Source organism: Sarcophilus harrisii, chromosome 5 (genome assembly GCF_902635505.1).
Source record: "Sarcophilus harrisii chromosome 5, mSarHar1.11, whole genome shotgun sequence".
Taxonomy (NCBI): Eukaryota; Metazoa; Chordata; class Mammalia; order Dasyuromorphia; family Dasyuridae; genus Sarcophilus; species Sarcophilus harrisii.
This window is the reverse complement of record NC_045430.1, coordinates 253,048,128-253,068,625: the sequence shown is the minus strand read 5'-3', so window position 1 is coordinate 253,068,625 and position 20,498 is coordinate 253,048,128. Positions and strand designations below refer to the sequence as shown.

At 39.7% G+C, this 20,498-nt stretch overlaps 1 protein-coding gene across 2 annotated transcripts in view; it reads left to right on the top strand.

Moving 5' to 3' along the window:
- The window catches only part of HACL1 (2-hydroxyacyl-CoA lyase 1), an 82,343-nt gene extending 63,759 nt beyond the window's left edge, over window positions 1-18,584 (top strand). Inside the window, exon 17 of one of the 2 annotated variants that reach the window (XM_031940273.1) lies at window positions 18,402-18,584. In XM_031940273.1, coding sequence (XP_031796133.1) covers window positions 18,402-18,443 — 42 coding nt within the window. In that variant the 3' untranslated portion in view covers window positions 18,444-18,584. Of the gene's footprint in view, window positions 1-17,451 lie in introns of both variants that reach the window. The other variant, XM_031940276.1, reaches the window with a different exon arrangement.
- The last annotated feature ends 1,914 nt before the right edge of the window (window positions 18,585-20,498 follow it).

Genomic DNA, 20,498 nt, shown 5'->3' with positions numbered 1-20,498 from the left:
CTTTATGGAATCACATCATATTACTATGTTGTAAACATGACCAAATCATAACATGACTCTTATATAGTCAAAGCAGAGTATAAGTAAATAAAACTGATGCATAAGTATACAGTTAGGAGACGGCACAAGTCCTCTCCAAGTTCTCATGCCCAGGCCTGCCGCTGCCTTTATGTTTGGATCTTGTGCTCACGTAGCCCAGCCTTTGTTTGGAGAGAGGCTCTTATGAAATACGCCTCCAGGACTAGGTGGAAAACAGCTCACTTCTGAGTGATATTTGACTTCTCTTTGGGACTGGCTCAACTGAAGTCTTCTTGGCCATGGTAGCTTGGCCTGTAGCTTGGCTTGCTGCCACCTTTCCCTGAAGTGCTGCTGGTACAACTGGGGAATTTTCTCCACTCCAACTGCTCCTCAACTCTGGCTATCTTGAGGGCAACCTGATACCCTGCACAGTGTTCACCGGGCTCCCAGTCTTCCTGTCTACTCACCAGCTCCCTGAGACCATCACCCTCTTCCTTGGAAATAGCTATGGCTCAAAAGCCTTGTCTCCCCCTCTTTGGAGAGTCCATCACCCCCAGTCTGCTCTGTGAGCCCTGTCTTTCAGACTCCTTCTGTCCTGCAGCTATAGTTCTTAGCTGAAGTGCTCTGATCTGGGCCAGAAATGGCCTCTGATGTCTCTATTTCCGGACAGTACCCCAGTCTAATGACTGGGACTCTGGCAGAGTGAGAGAGATCTACAGGTTCTACAACTTTTGATAGTAACCATTCTCTTTCCACCGTGTCTTTTTTCTGACTTCTTTCTCTGTTATCCCCCAAAGGGGGGAAATCACCACTTGTCAGGTTACATAGCATATCCATAAATATTTCTGATGTCTGTCTGTACCATGAAAAAAATCAAATTCACATAAATGTTATTGCCACAATGCTTACAAGCATACTTTACGGAGTCACATTATGTTAGTAAGTTGTAAACGTGATGAGATGGTAGAAACAATCTACCTCTTGTACAATGCAGGCAGAGATAATAAGTGTCCTATTAGGAGACTGCACAAGTCCTCTCCAAACTCTGACCAGCTCTGCCGCTGCCTTCCCCCATTTGGATGCTGTACTTGTATAGCCCAGCCCTTGCCAGGGCCCTCCCTGTTCCCCCGAGGGCTTCCTCTGTTGGAATCATCATGCACTTGAAAAGGGTGCTTCTGAGGGCCATGCTCTACACTGTCTCTCCCCAGCATGCCCTGGAGCGGGGCAGTTTGAAATCCTTGTTGACCCTGTAGTGGGTGGCAGCAGGGGAAGCCTGCTCACCTGCCCCAAGAGGCTCATTGGGAGCCGGCCCTTCTCCCAAGGGCCCAGTTTGGCTTTCTCTTTTCCTTCTGCTTACTGAGAAACTGACTGACTGCTGCAGTTCTAAATAAGCAGTGTCATCAGCCAGTAGTGATGAAGACGTCTTCCTATCCCAGCTTCATTGTTCCGGAGTCTCTTAAAAGTCTTTTTTGCCCAAATCCTCCCCCTTCTGTTCCCACTGACTTTAAAGAATTCTTTATTTTCTTTACTCCTAATCATGGAGAAAAAAAGCTGGGTGTAGATTTTTCCTGTCTGCTGGAAAGACTTACTAAAATCAGAGCGCTTTGGGGGTGGTCCCGAGGGAACTCCTCGGCCAAGGACCGTAGGAACATATACATGCTTCCAGAGCAAATGGAGAATCTCTGATCTTCAATGAAGGAAGAAAGATCACTGGGGTTCAGAGGCCTGGGATATATGGAGCTTACAAGGAGCTACAGAATAAGCGGAAATCATAGGATCCCTAGTAGATGGAACACGAGGAATCGGAGGCTCGAGTGGAGCAAACTACCCGGTAGGGAATATTTCTAGAGTAGAGGAATCTCATGAATTCCAATCCTTATGGCAACTTTTCTCTCATTCTCTTTTTCCTGGGCTGCCTCATGATCTTTGAGCCTTTTGATTGCTTTCAGAATCTTCTTCCTATCATGGCTATTTATGAGGGCAGATCTCTTCAGTGGGCTGTTTATTCTAAGGACTATCTATCCATCCAGAGGTAAACGGTTGGAATACCAGTCTATGCCATATTTGCACATGCTCTGTTTTCCAGTCTGCAATCTGTACCGGTGAGTTAATGGAAATCTTTCCATGGTGCGGTGTGATATTTGTGGGTTTTATCAAGGGAAAAAATTCTCAATCCTTTTGTTTTTTCTTTCTTTTGGCCCCTTGCTCAGTTTTTTCCTGAGGGTTTGAAAGCAAGTGGTTCCAAAACATCTTGTGGGCTTCTTCAGTGGTGGTGGTCCTCTCAAAGTTCTAGAACTGAACTGAAGAATTTTGGGTTTCTAATAATATTATAGGTGGTTCTTGTTCTTTATTCACCTGAAGTTCTGAATTTCCCTTAGTTCCTTCATTTTCTTCTGTTGTTCTTTTTTCTTCCACTTCTGCTACCTTTGCAGGGAGGATTTCCTTCTCAGGAATGTCTTCCTCCTCAGGGAATTTTTTGTCGAAATTTCCTACATTCACTTCCTTTTCAGGGATAATTTCCTACTCAGGAAAAGTCTTCCTCTTCAGGGAATTTTTTTGTCGAAATTTCCTTCATTGACTTCCTTTGCAGGGAGGATTTCCTTCTCAGGAAAGACTTCCTCCTCAGGGAATTTTTTTGTCGAAATTTCCTGCATTCACTTCCTTTTCAGGGATGATTTCCTTCTCAGGAAAAGTCTTCCTCTTCAGGGAATTTTTTTGTCAAAATTTCCGTCATTGATTTTCATTGACTTTCAAAGTATTTCTCGGCAGCGTTTTTCAAAAGTGATGTTACAAATAGTTGTTGGGTTTTGAATTCAGTCTTTCTGGATTTCCAATATACCAAAGTTAACGATTCATAAATAATATTCTCCTCGTCAGTGACATTTTCTTTTTCTATATCTTCCATTATTTTTCATGATGCACGGTTCTTTGATGTCCTCACGGAATTTCAGCATTTTCTCTTCCCAGGCTTTAGTTTGTAGCTCCAGTTTTTGGAATTCACATTCTGTTTTTCCAGAGAATTTCTGGAATTGAAGCATTATATATAAGGAGTTCCTTGTTTTCCTCTTCCACAATGATGTGTTCTAGTTCCAGAGTTTCATTGTTTTCCCCAGAACTGGACTCTTTCACCATGTTGCATAATAAGTCTTTTAGTAATCCTGCTTGAATTCAGCATTTTATCTTCCCAATCTTTTTTTCTTTGCAGCTCTAGTTTTTGGAATTCACTTTCTCTGTTTCTCCAGAGAAATTTCAGAGTTGAAATATTTCTAAATAGTATTTCTTGTTTTCCTCTTCCACGGTGATGTGTTCTAGTTCCAGAGCGTCATTGTTTTTCTTGAGTTTGGAATGATCAGGAAAACGTTTCTTTAGTTTCTCCTCCTGCAGGATATGTTTGATAGATTTCTCCATTGACTCGGGGGATTCTCTTGCAATTAGAATCCTAGAAAGCCCCAATACAGTCACATTCCTATTCCTGTCCATAGAACAGAAATAGAAACAAAATGTATAGGCAATTGCATGACCTTTCAGGCTTTCATCAAAAAGCTCGGTAGGCTAGATTACTATTTAATTTCCAGAAGAATAATTCTTCAACTAAAAAGAAGTCAAAAAGTAAAAATCATTGTAAAATTCTCCAAATATGCTTTTGGAGACATTATGAGACTCTCTGAACTTTCTTTTTTTTTTTTTTTCTTCCCTCTCTCCCTTCTTCTTTTCTTTATTTTTTCTATCCCTTTTCTTTCATGTTATATTGCTGCTTTTTATTTTTTTATTCCAATGTCAATTTTCAATTGTGCCTTGTCTTATAAAAAGAGAAAATCGGTTAAGCAAAACATTATCACAGCTTACTGCTCATAATCTTTCACCAATGATTTTATGGATTTAATGGATTAGTATATATTCTAAACTTGTGTTGCCCCTGAAAAGCAAGTCAGGTGGAATATTGGGTCATTCTATAAAAGAGACTTTAAGAGATGAACATCTTAACTCTTCTATTAAAAAAAAATCAACTTCCCAAGTAAAGGATAGGGGATTTGTAGTCAAACTGCATTTACAGAAAAATCTGCAGATTTTTTGATTCACTCCTGGGCTATAATGAGACACAAAGCTCTCAGTTCTTAGGAGAAAATAAAACCATTGTTCTCTGGTCAGACCACATCTAAAATACTGTTTAGTTCTGGCTACTGCCTTTTAGGAAGGCCATTGGTAAACTAGAGAGTTTCCAGAGGGAGCAGGAGTAAAAGGCCTGATATTTGTGAGGTTCAGTTGATTAAACTGGGATTTAGCTTGGAGAGACTTGAGAGTTTTTAAATGTCTATGGCAAAACAGAAAGATCCAAGTTATTCTGCTTCTCAGATGGTAAAACTATGAGGAAACCAATCTGAAGGAAGCTTGACAAGAGAATGAAGATACTCTACTAAGCAAAGTAATCCCAAGGGTATTCAAGAATCAAAACAGAGAACTACAAATAGAAGAAAAATGGAAAAGATCTGCAAAAACTATCACAACAAACTGTTATTTCCATCAAAAATAGTGAAACTACCACATTTGGACCCTTGCAGCATAGTCCCTTGAGGTTCTTACAGAAGAAAGAGAGATGATAGGTATTAAGAAAAACAATGGTGAGAGGAGCAGTTGAATTGAATTAAATATAGAGAAAGAATATCACTGCTAGAGACAACACAACCAAGAAGCATTGAGAGACTTATTTACAAAGTATCTGAAGGAAGAGATAGTGCCAAGGGTATGGAAAAAAGAACTTCAGACCTTGTTGATCTCAAAAAGAAATGACAAAGAGAATAACAACTGTCAATTTATATGCTGAGTTTCTTACCTATTCAAAACATTTATGAGGTTTATCTGAACATGAATTGAAGACCTACTCAATGAGGGTATTGGTAGAAAACAAGCAGGATTTTGCAAACTTTTTTTTTTGACAGTGGACAACATCTTTACCATTTCACAGCTAACTCAAAAATGTAGAAAATACAAGATCCCATTAGGCTCATTGTTGATTATGGGGGAAAAAAACATTCAACTTTGCAGAATAAGCTACCATACTTATAGGTTCTCTTAGAAGGTTGAGCTTACACCTTACATCTTACATGATTATATCTCCCATCCTTATGTTGTATTTATTCAAAATCTCTTGAAAGTTTTAACAACTGTTGTTCAGCATCCATCGGATGAGGGTCAAGTGAAACATAAAACAGGGATGTGTATATTTACCCAACAAATTTGCCACTGTTATGGAAGAAAGAGTGCGGTTTAAGGACAGCTTTAGAGTAGATGGGGAGGTCCATCCACATGCTCCACTTTGTAGATGAAATTATATTTATTTTATCAAATCCCAAGACTTCAAATTGTAGAGACTCTTGGAAGAGATTTTAAATCACTCAAAGGAGCTTGACCTATCCATCTACACAGGGAAAAGGAAATGGGTGAAATATGCCTATTGCCTAAATTTTAACATGGATATATCTGAGTGGACATCTAATAAAAAATTGTTCAAAAGTGGGCTTATATATAGGTTCTGGACAAGGAGCTGGGCCCAGATTTGAAAAGGAGGGAAAAAGTGAGTTGGATTCTTTTTGGGAAAAATATTTTTACCAACCCCATGCTTCCCATACCAATAGATATTTTCTATCCCAACTTTTTTTTTTTTTTTTACCAATATTGCTCTCTGACACTGAGACCTGGAACACCAAAGCCTACAATTAAAGATGAATTCCACACAAAGGACAGGAGTACAGGGACTCTGACTTAATAATGAAGGAACTCCATAGAACAGAAGCAAATTAAATCATCAGTGAATTGTGTGACTAGGGAAAAACCGTGCTGGTCAGGTGACAAGAGAAAGAATGTGAGGTGGACAGCCAGTACACTCCTCTGGTCCCTCACAGGATCAGAAAAAAAAAATCAAAGAAAAACCTCAATACATTGGTTGTGCCCATTTTGGAGGATCTAGGGGAGGTCATGGACAAGAGGTGCTAGGGGAATGGCTGTTGGAGGGAACTCCTGAGGTAGGGAAATCAAGGTCTATATGATCATTTCAGTAGAGAGGATATGTCATAAAAAGGATTAGACTTGTTCTATTTGGCTGCCAAAGAACCAGGAATAGATAGTGCAAGTAGTGAAAGGGAAAAGGGAGTAGACCTGTGTTTTTATTAGAATAAACTCTCTGCCATCACAGGTTTGGACATCAGAGAGGTGAAGTGGCTTCTCCCAGGCTCATAGTCCCAAAGGTAGAATTCAAAGCCGGTTTTCTGAGCTTGAAGGCTGGCCCACTATCTACCACACCCCACTGCCTCTTGTGACAGGAGGAGGAGTGCTGGCATTTCTGTGGCACTTTTAAGTTTTATAAAGTGCTTTCTTTATATCTAGGTGACCTCATTTGATCCAGACACCAGCCCTGTGAGGCTCAAAACTATGTAGTATTAGCCCCATTTTAAGAGGAGGAAACTGATAATAGGAAGGGTCAAAGTTCCTCAAAGATGGCATGGCTAGTAAGTGCCAGGCAGATTCAGCGCCTAGCTCATTCCTCCTCCTGTGTTCTTGGTTCTTGGTCATTGGGTCCCGTGAATTCTGAGGTTGTCTCAGCTGCTTGGACAAGGTCCGCCAAAGAGTCCAGTCTTTTGAGTTGTTGATTGTCGAGTTTTCGGTGACATGATCTGTGGGTCACATTTCCGGACATCTCCTGTGTCTTTCATACGTCACTCTTAGAATGGTTTTCATGCCGAAGACATCAGGAGCCTGGGGGTCGGTAACTAGTGAGCTCAATGAGACAACAGTAACAAGCCCCAAACAGCCCCAGTGATAACAACGGCGGCTTTTTACACTCATCTCATTTAATCCCCACCACAGCTGGGGAGGTGAATGCTATCATCATCCCCATTTTATGGAGGAGGAAGTTGAGGCTGGGGTTACACAGCTGGGAAATGTGTGACAGAGTCTTCCTGACTAAGCCCATATGAGGGGCATAGGGCTTAGGGCAGAGAATATTGTACTGTGGGTTTAAAGCAGCCCTGCTGGTTTGCCATGAGGTCGCGGGATGCGTTTTGCCAGCAGCAGCCTAAGCCCACCCAACCCAGGACCCCTCTGGCAGGCCCGGCCTGCCCAGGGCCGGGGAGTGCTGCCAGCCAGGTCCCAGGAGCCCGGAGGAGGACGGACATAGGCAAGGGGGCGCCAGGCTTCTGAGTGCCAGGGTCAGGCTGACCCCAATACACAGCTTACTGATTGGCCTTGAAGACTTCTTGATAGATTGACTGGAGACCTTGGAGTTTTTCAGAGGGTCATGGATTCAGATGAGGAAACTGAGGCTGATGGGGGCTAGGGGAGGAGCAACTTGCCCATGGTGATTCAGGAAGTAAATGAGGGAAGCAGAACCCAGCCTCAGCTATTCCTGGGGTTGCCCAAGCCCCTGTGCTCCCCTCTATGACATGCTGACTCCTCTTGATGACTCATCTTTTATTTTTGGAGTCCCAGGGCCCTGGCTCAGATTCCAGCTCTCCCGCTTAGGGCCAGGTCATCCTCCCGGTTTCTTAGCCATCTTTGAACCTGTCTTCTGTGAGATGGTCAAGGGGCTGGGGCTGTCGACCTCCAGCTCCGCCTGTCCATGTTCCCCGGGCGCCTCCTTTATAGGGTGTCTGTGGAGATGTAGACAATGGACAGACAGCTCCTCGGGCCGGGCCCAGAGCCCGGCCACTCTGGCCGTTGAGTCGGAGTGTCTTGTCCACCTGGCCAAGGTTAGCTCCCCTGTGGGCCAGGACGGCATCATGGTTAGAATGGTAGTGGGAATAGCTGCTAACACTCTACAAAGCTGGGCTTTGGCCGTGCTTTCTGGGTGGTCTTACTTGACCCTCATACCACCTGGGAACAAAGTGTTTTTGTATTCTCATCTTACACACTGAGAGACTAAGATTGCAGCCAGGGCCACATGACTCGTGTCTGCCCCGGAATTCTCACTCCAGCTTTCTTGATTCCAAGTCCAGAGTGCTCGCCACTTAAGAAGACAGGCTACTTTCCCTGTGTTGTCAGCAAATCCCGTGCCTTCCCCCCCAGCAAATGTCCCTCAGCTTCCTTTTCCACTCTGGGAAGTAAGCAGGGAGAGCTTGGGAATCCCCTCATTCTGACTTAACTTGTGAGCTAAATCTTTCAAGAGTGAGCTGCCCAAACAGAAGCTCCTTTTCTTCTACTCTAGTAATAACCAGAGTGGATTCTTTTGGTTTTCTTCCAAAACACAGACTTTCCTTCTAAATAAAGCAGGGGTTCTAAAATACAAACTTTTAAGAAATTCTGATGTATTTCAATATAATTGGTTTCCTTTGGTAACCCTCTCTATTTTACTCTATGCATTTAAAAGCATTCTTCTGAGAAGGAGTCACTAAACTGCCAAAGAGACAAGATACAAAAAAAAAGGTGAATACCCTTGTCCTAAAGCATCCACCTCATGCCTGTCCTAACCTATGAGATGGATGCTTTCCCAGTCTCCCTGATTGCAATCAAAGGAACCCTAGCTCCCCTCATCCTGACTGGAGCTTTGGGGGCCCTCAGTAGGCCCCCAGTTGTCCTTACCACACAGTGAGGAAGGAGACAAGCAGTAAGTGCCTCCGATTTGCCAGGAACTGTGCTAATGACTTTTTACAAATATTATCTCATTTGATCTTCACAACAATTCTGTGAGGGAGATACTATTGCTATCCCCTTTTGACAGTTGAGGAAACTGAGGCAGACCTAGGTTAAGTGACTTGCCCTGGGGTCATTAGATAATATCTGAAACTTGATTTGAAGTAGGGTCTTCTTGACTCCAGATTCTGCGCTCTGTGTGCTGTAGTTCCCCTTAGCTGCCACAGGAACAGAATCCTAATTGTCAGGGGCTGCCAGGCCACCTCAAGCACTTCTCAGGGGAACTCTTGTAATACACTCAAGACATGAAAATTCACTTCAACTCAGCCATCAACTGCACCCACTGAAATTTGATTTATCCTCAGGTCACTGCAACAGGGTCTGTGATGTCATTAGCGTGGGGAACTTCTAGTAAAGAAACGCCCTCCCCCAGGAATAGGGGCGCCTACTTTTCAATTCATGAGTGTAGGGAAATGCCCAAGGCCATAAGGGGTTGGTGTGGAGAAGAGCCAGGAGGCTCCAGGTGGAGACTTGAGGCAAGGCCTTTCTGACCCCAAGGCCGGTCGTCTACCTACCCAGCCACCAACTTTTTGGCAAAGTAAAAAGTAATCATTTCCAGATATCAAAACTTTCATTGGGATAATTGTGCATGATCTAAGATAGGATGTAATATGATCATATTTCTTGACATACAAATTGACAAATGAGTTCTCATATTATCACTCAGCCTGAGAATCTCTTGTACTTAGGTCTAGACACAAACAAGAGACTCAGTTTCTACCGAGAAATGTTAAAAATCTTTATAGAAAGTGGCATCTTAAAATTTAACTCACTTTTTTTTAAAGTAGGGATTCTTAACCTTTGTTTTGTGATGAATAAAACATCCAAGAGACATAATTTCTGGGTAATTAATCATTTTATTAATTATGGCTAGCAAATATTTAATAAAATGATATTCCTTTTGTGAGAAATAATTCATTTGGATTTCTTCCCTATTTCAATCAGTATTAATTGAAGTTCTGTATATAAGACCCCAAAGCCATGAGCTACAGATTCTAAGTTTGTTTTTTTTTTAAGTGAACTTAGTTGTAGTTGTTTAACTTTATAGGAAGTTAATTAAAGATCCTCCACCCTTGTTTTTCCTTGTCACGGTGAATCCAACATGACAACTACATGGAAAGTCCCCCAAAACATTCTTGTGCCTTTGGACCAATCTCTTGTTCAGTAGGAGTAGGTGACCATTTTCCGACCACTTAGATCACTGATTGTGATAGTCTATACTATTTCCTCCTGCCTAGCCTAAGGAGAAGCCTTTCCATCTTGTGTGGAGATATTCCTTATTTCATCCAACTTCTGACCCTGCTGACATATTATTTTGTTTATTTTAGCTTATGTATTACTTATCAATCAATGGCATCATTATTTGGTAGAGCTGTTTTTGAATGTCTGGACATTTAGTCCTATAAAAATAGGCTCTGGAAGGAGGAGGCACCTCAGATCATGAGGAAAACCTGAGGTCCACTTCTTTGGAGGGGACCATGAGCCCTTTAATAAAGTACCATTGGCTCAGAGTTCTGCCTCAGTCTCTTTTATTGTAAGTGGGATAATTTTAATCCCCACATTGATGGCAACTCTGGTGGGACAATGATACATGAATCCCAGCCTCTTTTGGCTAGCCCCTGTAAGGGACCCCAAAAGGAAGTTCATCCCAGGTCGAATTCTTATCGATGACTCCCCCCATGGATACAGGCCCTGGGAGGTTGGATTCCCCTCACTCTTCAAGATTGTGAGTCTGCTCTGATTTACCCCAAGTTCCATTTTCATTAAGAAGGGTCTCCCCAATTGGTCTAAGAGGGACTATTTGAATTTGTGGCTAATTTATCTAAATTTATAAGCTCTGGAGCACTCATTCTGTATTACAAAAATTATAACATCCATAATTTTAATTCTTTAAACAGATTAGTAGGCTTTTTTCCTTCTCCATTTTTCTTTCATTTTGTTAAGATTCAGCAGTGGAATTGCTAATTCTTCATTTTCAGTCATCTATCCACTTACCTAATTTTAAAATTTCCTGTTGGCAGGATTAAAATAGATTTTTTTGCCCTTAAATTCTTTTAGCAAGATATAATTAAGTCATTCTTATTATCGGTAGAGAAATTGCCTAAATTGGTTGAGGGGGAACTTTCAGTGGCTCACAGTATGTCAAGGAACCCATCCTGTGATCAACCCCTTGATGGGTAGGATTTGGGGAAATGATTTCCCACACTAACGCTCTGACACCATCTTGAGAGAGCGATCAGTTTTAAGAGAGAGATTCCCTACCACAACATTAAGCTGGCAGGGCATGTGACCATTCTGGGAGCAATCCCACTCTCTTCTGCCCTAAAAAGATTCATTTTAGTTTTACAGCAATGAGGAAAGCAAAAGGTTATCTTTGCTTATGTTTGCTTAGGGTAGTTTGCTCAGTTATTGACAAGCAGTTAAATTTTCTGGAGGTATTAAACAAAAGTAAATATAATTTGCCAGAACAAACCTCTGAATATTACAATGTTAGCTGTAGGAAAGATGCCCATGTAGGTGGGTCTCAGGCACTAGGAAATTACTCCCCTTGCTTCATATTTGAGGGAAGTAATTTCCAGAGCCTTCATTCAGTTGGGGAGCTTCTCAGAGGGAATAGCCAGTAAAAATAAGTCAGGTCCTCAGGAATCTAGTCCAGTTTTGTTAGGGGAAGTTCCTCCAAGGAAGTGCAGCTTCTGGTTAAGGATGCCTGCAGGAAAGATGGGGTCAGGTATAAAGAGAGCAATGTATCCTACACTATCCCAGTTAGGACAAGGTTGGACCCCCTGTCGGGGGAAGACTAACAAAAGATCTATTAAATAGCTTTATAAAGTTTGGTTTGAAAATACAAAAGATTTTGGCCAAAGCATGGGAATTTTGACTACTTAGAAAATTATGGATTAATATTAGAGAATAAATACAAAGTGAAATCAACTGGCAAAATAGACTAAAGCAATTTTGTGTTGTTATTAAATTATATTTTTATAAGATTCTAAAAGTATTAACATAATTAGGAAATTAATGGATTATAAATTCTATACTTAATAGAGGAGACAGGTAAGATTTTACTTTCAAAATCTTAGGAAGTTCAGGCTGGATTTAATGTTGTGTCTTGTTACATGTTCTGTATGTGTCTTTTTTTATAAATGATGACACCAAAAGAAACAGGCTACAAAAAAAATAGTAAATAGTAAAACTTAGCAAAAAAAAAAAAAAAGCCTTAGAAGACAAATCTTTTTTCTCTTATCAATACTGGCCATGTTGGAGAGAAAAGATAGATACAGAAATTAATTGAAAACTAAGATAAAAAAAGATTGAAAACCAAATTTGTGGGGAGAAAAGAAATAATGAAATTTCTTTCATTTCTAAATTTGAAGAGTTTATGAGAAACTACCCAACTCTGTAGAGTTCAGTGAAAATAATGACAGCAACAAAAGGACCTTTTCAAAAATAACTAGCGATAGGGATTGATTTAAAGCTGAAGTCTGCATTTTAAGGATTGTCTCATTAGTCATGAGATAGATTTGGAAAAGATTCAGGGAAATAGGAATTCAGGGAAGTGTTAAGAAAATCTTAGGAAATACTATAGGAGAAATTAAATAAAAAATCTTGTGAGTTTAAATAATTCCATAACTCAGAATTTTAAAAGAAATTTTCTAAGCCTAGAGAAGTTTCAGCTAGTCAGTTTCTAAGTCTGAAGTTTTGAGAAATAAGTTAGTAAAATTAGTTTTAATTTTATGTAGAATAAAGGCATACTTATAGTTGGGATAAATTTATCATAGGAAAAAATATTAAAAGGCAGAATAAGGAAATTTTAGACCATCTTCAGCAAAGGATAAATGTGAATAGAATTGGAGTTCATTTATCTTTCTGTTGTTTGCTGCTTTTAAACAAACAACCTGGGCACCAATCAAGTCTTGATTAAGACTCAGATTAAAGATGAATCCCAGTATGCTCCCAGAAAAAGAAAACTCAATTTGAAATCAGAAAGCACTGAAGATTGGTGAAATTCAGCGATACCACTGCACTTTAAATCAATTATTTAGGTAAATTAGAAACACAATAAAACTTGTGTTGTAATTAATTGGTTGGTGAAAATTAGTTCAAATTGTATAATAAGGCTATAGTAAATTAGGGAGAGAATTATTGAAGATAGAACTGAAGAATATGTATAATTCAAAAGATCTCGGAATAAGTGCATGCACACTAATGGAGAGCTCTCAGAAAAGATCTAAATTAAATGAGCATATGATGTACAAAGGTATTAAATATTGAAATTTTGAGAGGGAAAAAAACCAAAATACTTAATTTTGAGTGATTTAAAGGGAAACAGAAAAAGTTACACTCTGAGCTCTTCAGATAAATACAATCTCCTTCAGATAGTTTTCCAGTAGTGCAATTTGACCACATCCTTTGGGCATTGCCAAAATAGATGAGTGCCTTTTCCAGCATAAAAGATGTTAAATTTTTTTTTTTTTTTACATTGGGCACTATCACTTTAAAAAAAATTTAATAATTGCATGTGCAAAGATAGCTTTCAGCATTCACTTTTGTAAGATTTTGAGTTCCAAATTTTGTTTTTTCCTCTCTTTCCTCTACCTTCCCTTCCCCCCAAGACAGCAAGCAATCTGATACAAACAAAATCATTTTTTTTTTAATTTAATAGCCTTTTATTTACAGGATATATACATGGGTAACTTTACAGCATTAACAATTGCCAAACCTCTTGTTCCAATTTTTCACCTCTTACCCCCCACCCCCTCCCCTAGATGGCAGGGATGACCAGTAGATGTTAAATATATTAAAATATAAATTAGATACACAATAAGTATACCTGACCAAAACGTTATTTTGCTGTAGAAAAAGAATCAGACTCTGAAATATTGTACAATTAGCTAAACAAAATCATTTTAAACATATTTTCAAATTAGCCATGTTGTGAGAGAGGAAAAATAGGTTAATTTTAGAGAGAGAGAGAGGATTTTTTTCTCTCATCATTCTGCTTACTAAAAAATGTGACACCCTACAATGAGGAACTTGTGCAGAATGAGTTGTTTTTGAGTCTATTTGCCTATTACCTACAAAAACAAAATAAAACTATGTGATTTTAATAAACTGATTGCTTAAAAGTCCTTAAAGAAACTAGGTTGAATTGTGCATTTGTAACTGATGTGGTTAATGGCAGTGCAGAGGGTTGAGGTGTGAGAATCCCCTTCTGGTCGGCACAGGTTCAACATGAAAGAATTCACCAACCCAAAAAGTTTGGCAAAAAGGAAGTTTTATTGGCACTGAGAAGTCAGTCCTGGCAGAGATAAAGGTCCTAGCAGAGAAATCTTGGCAGAAAGATAACAAAAGGTTTATCACTGAGAAGAGAATGTCTCTCACAGTGGGCAGGGGTCCTGGTAGGCAGCTGTGCCAAGGGGAGAGAGGTCCCTTGGCATAGCATGATTCTGCTTCAGGACTCTGCAAATCATGAGTTTAAAACTGCCCTTTTTAAATAAGAGATCAATTGAATGAAATTTCTTCAATGTTGTCACTGTCCCCAGGCTTAGATTTCCAATCAAAAGAGACCACTTAAGTTTGAGCTAAGTAGGAGGGGTCCTGGACTCAATTAGTCCCACCAAGATAACAGAATGAAGCCACTTCATCTGAGGCAGCCCTCTCCCAGAGGAGAGTTTCTTCCCTCCAAAGTCCAAGGACAGATTCAGGGTCCCCCCCATCGTAATCATTAAAGAACCAAAAAGGAGAGAAATTAAGTAAGAAGAAGAAAGAAAGATTAGTTTTGCTTAAGGAAATAAAAAAAGTTAAAGATGAGTGGATGGGAAAGAATGTTGGAATCTGTTTGCACTTTCATGGTAAATTCTGGGTTTCAAAGTAAAGGGTTTTGGAATTTTGAAAAGGAAATTTCAGAGAGGATCTTAATCCCACTGAATTAGACAAGATTTAGTAATAATTCTTAAGCAATATTCCTTTGATAATTGCCGCCTATCTTCCTTCCCCAATCAACATAACACTGCAAAATATGTTTCATAAAATGCATGTTGATTGATTGAGAAAGGATTATCTCTGTGCTCTGGTTTAAATTATTAAATTAGAGGATCAGTAATTTAGAAAATTTAAAGTAATTGGTTTGCCTCTTTGGATAACTCAAAAAAATAATGGGAAGTTGAGACTCACCATGAAATTTTTTTTTAATGTAAGCCAACTAAAAATGAACCTGGTACAAAGCGATGTTTAGGGATTGCCACTAGTCATTATGAATCAAAATTGATTGCATTGAAAATATTATAATGGTAGTAAATGAAATTAGTCCTTGTATGTATACAAAGAAAATAATAAATATTTAAACCTATCTCCCAGGGTTGTTGGGAGAAGCCCACATTGTAAAATATTTAACACAGAGCCTGGCTTATGTAAAGGATGAGCACTATACTATTCAGACCTTGTGGGAATATAATTAAACAAATGGTATCCCATTTATAGGTACTTTTTCTAATTGGCATGGAATGTTAACAAAATTGGGGAAAATACAAGCTAATGATTTTCAAGTATTACCAAAACCAGGCTTAAGCAACTTTCAAAACATAAAAAAGGTCTATCACATGATAGGCATTACTTAAACTACTGTGATTAGCATGAAGATACTGGGGGTAATAAGATAAATGACTTTCTGTGAATTGATATGTTTTAGAATTATTTTATATAATAATTTAGAATTATTATCACATGTTTGGAGATGTTTTAAATGAGAAAAGGCTAAAAGAAACTGTCAGAGTATATTTTTTCCTCTTCAATCTGAATACTGTTACATTATAAATATATCTATTATATGATATTGGAGTATTTTTTAAAAATAGAAAATAATAGTTAAAGATGACTTCCTGTTGAGAGAAAAGCATGGTAAAATATTCTTGGGAGATTTTTGTCTGTGAGGTTCTTTGGGGTGAGCCCTTTTGACAGGGTTTTGTGAAACTATAGCACTGCCATTTGAGGAACTAGGGCTTTTCCCACCAAAGTAGAGAAATGATACTTTTGAAAAGTAAAGTGGATGTCATTTGGGATCATTTGGAAACTCGTATATCTTTTAATGCCATTACCAAACAACTATTCACTATGTATGAACTTGTGATGAAGAAATAGAAACAGCAGTACAAAGCTAAACAGGTCTCTTGGGTCTGAGACTGGAAGGTAGGGCACTCCTTCCTAGAACGTTCACCACCAGGTATCCTTTTGAATTTATAAAGGAGGAAGAGTCGTAGCACACAAGGGATAAGAGTTAATTAAATGAATGGGTTATTTCAGACACCATCCCAGTGGCAACTTGCGTGGCAGCCTGTGGAGCTTATAATCAGCTTGCCTTTTTAAGTCACCTTGGCCTTATGTTAGCTAGCACCCTTCTTGGACTACTTACAGAAAAAGGTGATTATTGTGCCCAAGTCAATCCTTGACCAAGGTTAAACTGTTCCCTAGTACCAGAGCTTCCACCAAGGAAATTGTGCCCAGGTATGACTTATGTATCTACATGGACTCTGCTAAAGGGAATCCCATCTCATTCTCATCCCATTGTATTCTAGAAATAGTCTGATGTTCTTTCTTTGGCTTTGTCTGAAGACCAAGGCGGGAATGATGGTTGGAGTGATGGCTTTGAATAGATGCAATTTGTGAATAGTTTTTTTAAAAATTTCTAGATGAGGTTTTGAAGTTAATATATGAGAAAAACAACAATTATCTAGTCCTAAGTTATATTTAGTAGAATTTGCTCTTTGAGGAAGAATCTCTTGGGACTTCACTTTGCTGTTATTCTAAGTCTTGAAACCAAATGTGTCTTCACCCTGCATAAGGCTGCTAGTTCATCATTTATGGGAAATGCCATGTGCCCCTGCAGTCTGAGGACTGCCACAGGTGGATGTCTCTGGGAAAGTGGAGAGAACGACCTTGCGAAGGTGAAGGTAGGATTCTCTTGACTTGTCCCCATCTTTATAAATAAGTTTTCCCACCTGTTAATTCTGAACCCGGCTCTAATATCCTGTCACACAATTAGCTCCTAATGACTCACACTTAAAATCAAACAAAACTAATGCTGCTATGTCCCTGCCTTTCTCCTCACATAGCAAATTCCACTGATAAGGACAAGTGTTTAAAAAAAAAGAAAAAAAAAATGAATCCTATGGTGATTTTTAATTCAGATAATTTCATCATAATATATATAGATATATATACACATACTTAGGAGGAGATGTGACAGTTTCCAAAACTGGATTCTAAATTTTTTGTGTAAAAAATTGAAACATCTATTTACAATATTAAGAGAGAGAAAGATTCATTTTTTAAAATTTAGGTCCTCCTGATGCAACAATTAAATTTTTCTGATGTTTTAAGTGAATTGCATATTTTTAATAATAACTCTTCTTAGAGTTCTATTTTATATTGAGTTTGACTTAAGTCTTGTCACCTGAGACATAGATCTAGAAGGAAAAAGCCCCTTATAAAGCTTATCAAGCAAAAGAACTTGTTTTAGAAATATAAAATTAAGTGCCTTGAACTTTTTTCATCTATATCAAAGAGAGATAGTTATATATGCAAATATAAAATTTGGGTTGACAATTTTTAAAAATTTTTTTTAGTTGCTTGAATTTGTTGACCTAAAATATATATTCTCTGATCTAGTGATGTTCATAATAGTGCTACTAAGGTTTAAGCTGGCTCTTACTACCTCACCTGGTTATTGTAACAACAAACTAGATTTGTATTTAGATCCATTTTGTCAGAGATTTTTAACAAGAGATCTCTGCAAGTGACCTGAACTGGAGAAACAAATGCACTTGTAGCTGCTCTGAAGTCCCGCTCCTTCTAGAATTCCCAAGAGGAGAGATCCCCAGATGACCGCATCCAAGGCCGTGCATCACCAGAACGGAATAACTTTTCCACAGACTCAGATTTCCAGAACTCAAGCAGGGCAGAAGACAATGCTGTGCTTGACCAGATGGCCTGGGGACCCTCAATTTTCACCTCTCGTAGGGCATGCTTTAATAGGAGGTCCCTTTCCCTTGTGATTCTTGGCTAATGAGAGAGTCACCTCAGATAATCATGATATATTTAAGATATTAGGAGTTAATGTTGAATCAAATGGAACATAAACAGCATGTCATGAGTTGTGCCCATTTCCCCTCTTCACTAATGTCTCCCTTGCGCCTCAGTAAGGGGACTGCCCCCTTCTGGTTTTGCGTCGCCCATGGGGGACTGCCCTCCATGCATCCAAGTGGTAACGATCCAGAGAATCTGTGGATTGAAGGGGTATGTGAGAAATAATTCATTTGGACCCCTCCTGTATTCTAGTCAGTATTATTCAGTTACTGGAATCATATCAAAGTTCTGTATCTAAGGGCCCAGAGCTATGAGTACAGATTCTGAGTTCACTTGCTTAATTAGAGGAAGTTAGCTGAAGTCCTTCCACCCTGCTTTTTCCTTATCATGTGGCCAAGCCCAGCGTGGCAGAGATGACAACTACACGGAAAGTCCCCCCAAAACATTCTTGTGCCTTTGGACCAGACTCTTGTCCAATAGGAGCCGGTGACCATGGTCACTGATTGTCTTAGCTTGGCCCATTTTCTCCTATTTAAGGAGAAGCCTGTCCATCTTGTGTGGAGATATTCCTCGCTTTACCCAAATTGTGACCCTGCTAACTATTATGTTGTTTATTTTAGCTTATGTGTCACGTGTCAGTGGAATTATTCTGTATTTGGTAGAGCTGTTCTTGAATATCTGGACATCTAGCCCTATAAAAGAGGGCCCTGGAAAGAAGAATCATTTCAGATCGTAAGGAAAACCTGAGGTCCACTTCATTGGAGGGGACCATGAGCCCTTTAATAAAGTACTGTTGGCTCAGAGTTCTGTCTCAGTCTCTTTTATTGTAAATGGCATAATTTTAATCCCCTTGATTTGGCCTTCTTTCATCACCCCTCCTGGAGACCTCTTGATGCTTACATACCCTTGGAAGAATGGGTATTCCTGACAGGTGGTTAACAATTGGTTAACAATTAGTGAGAGAATTAATATTGTAATGAGAGGTGGACTTATTATAATAAGGGTCTGGAAGATGTGACTTTGATTATGTCACTTTTACTCCTGGACCACCTCCATAAACCTGGGCAATCTAGATAAAGGATCTCCTCTCACCCCATGTCCACCCCCATGCCCAGCCTCGTTCTTCTGAGGCTGATTGACCTAGTGTAGAATAAGGAAATAGGATGGTAAAACATCCTGAATCTCCCCAGTAGTAACTGGTTATTAATATAAAAGAGAAATCATCATTTCTATTAGTTTTATCATGGACTAGTCCAGGGAAACCTATAGACCCCGTCTTAGAATAATATATTTTTAAAATATATGATTGCAAAGGAAACTAATTTTGTTGGAATATAATTCCCATTTTACGTATATATATATATATATATATATGTAAAATATACTATATACTATATAGTATACTAATATATACAGCTCATAACTGGAATATATAAATAGTCTGAGACTACATATCTAAAGGGACAATGGTAGAAGTCTCCAAGATTAAGGTATGGTATTTGTCACCAGAGGGATGATAAAGGGAAAATGTGCTTAGTGGAGAAAGGCAGAGTTTGGCAGCACGTGGCCCTTATCATCCAGTTAATTGGGTTCATACTGTGTTATAAGCCTAGTCTGGAGTAGTTAAATGATGGAGAATAACCAACCCATATATCTACCTCTAATAATTTGGATTACATTCCCATTTTCCCCTCCACAATGTTACAAGCATCCATCTAGAGCTATTTGAAAAATAAAATTGCAAGATTTTCATTTTAATCTGGGCATTTGATCCGCAGCTTGAGTTAAATATAAATAACCCCGTGTGGTGTAGGGAGATTTCATGGGAAATGGTTGGCATTCTTTCTTTGAAATGACTTGGAACGGGCAGAGGAGCGTGAAGAGAGAGATCCACATCGCTCAGCCAGTCAAAGAGAAGGGCCGAGAGAGAAAACCGGCCCCAAACCCAGAGCAGCTCTGGCGCTGGCTTGGAATTCCTGGACCCCGGCAGCATGGTGCTGAGGCCCGTCACTTTGGGGATTTCTCTCCAGATTTTCTTCTCCCTTGTGTTGGCTCAGACGGATTTCCTTGACCGCCTCTTGCCCATTTCAGAAGGTGAGTGATGTCAGCACTCTCAGTCTGTTTACTGAAAGTGTTTAGGATCTCTTAGCCGCCAGCTAGCCGGCAGCCAGGCTCTAGCTGGGCTCTGGGCTAGAAGGAAGGTCCGGTTGCTTTTGCCTCCCTCTTTCAGTTCCCTGTTTTGTCTCTTTTTCTGGAAAAACCCTCAACTCCTTGTCCCAACTTGTTCTCAGACTGTCCAGCCCAAGCCTCCCTTTAAAAACCCACTGCCTTGTTAGCCCCTGGGGATGAAGGGAGGCTCGCTGCACATTTACTGCATGGGGCTATCTCTTTCAATGACAGGCAGACAGAGGAGAAGAGAGAGACAGAGAAAGAAAAAAGGGCCCCCTGTATAAGGCTGCTCCTAAAAAGAGTCCCCAGCCTTGTCCCTGGGAGCCGGCCCCCTCATCTGGTCCAGGGGAGATGTCCCCAACCCACACTCATGCGATTTTCAGTCATCTAAAATCCCTGCTTAGAAAATTCTCAAGAAGCAAAAAGAGGAAACTAACTGCTCCTGCTCAAAGCAGAGGAGGAGAGTCCTGGATGGGTGGCTTCTGGCTTTGGGCTTTCATTTGTGGGAAGATGCTGGTGAGAAGGGACAGAGGAGGTGGGGACCTTGG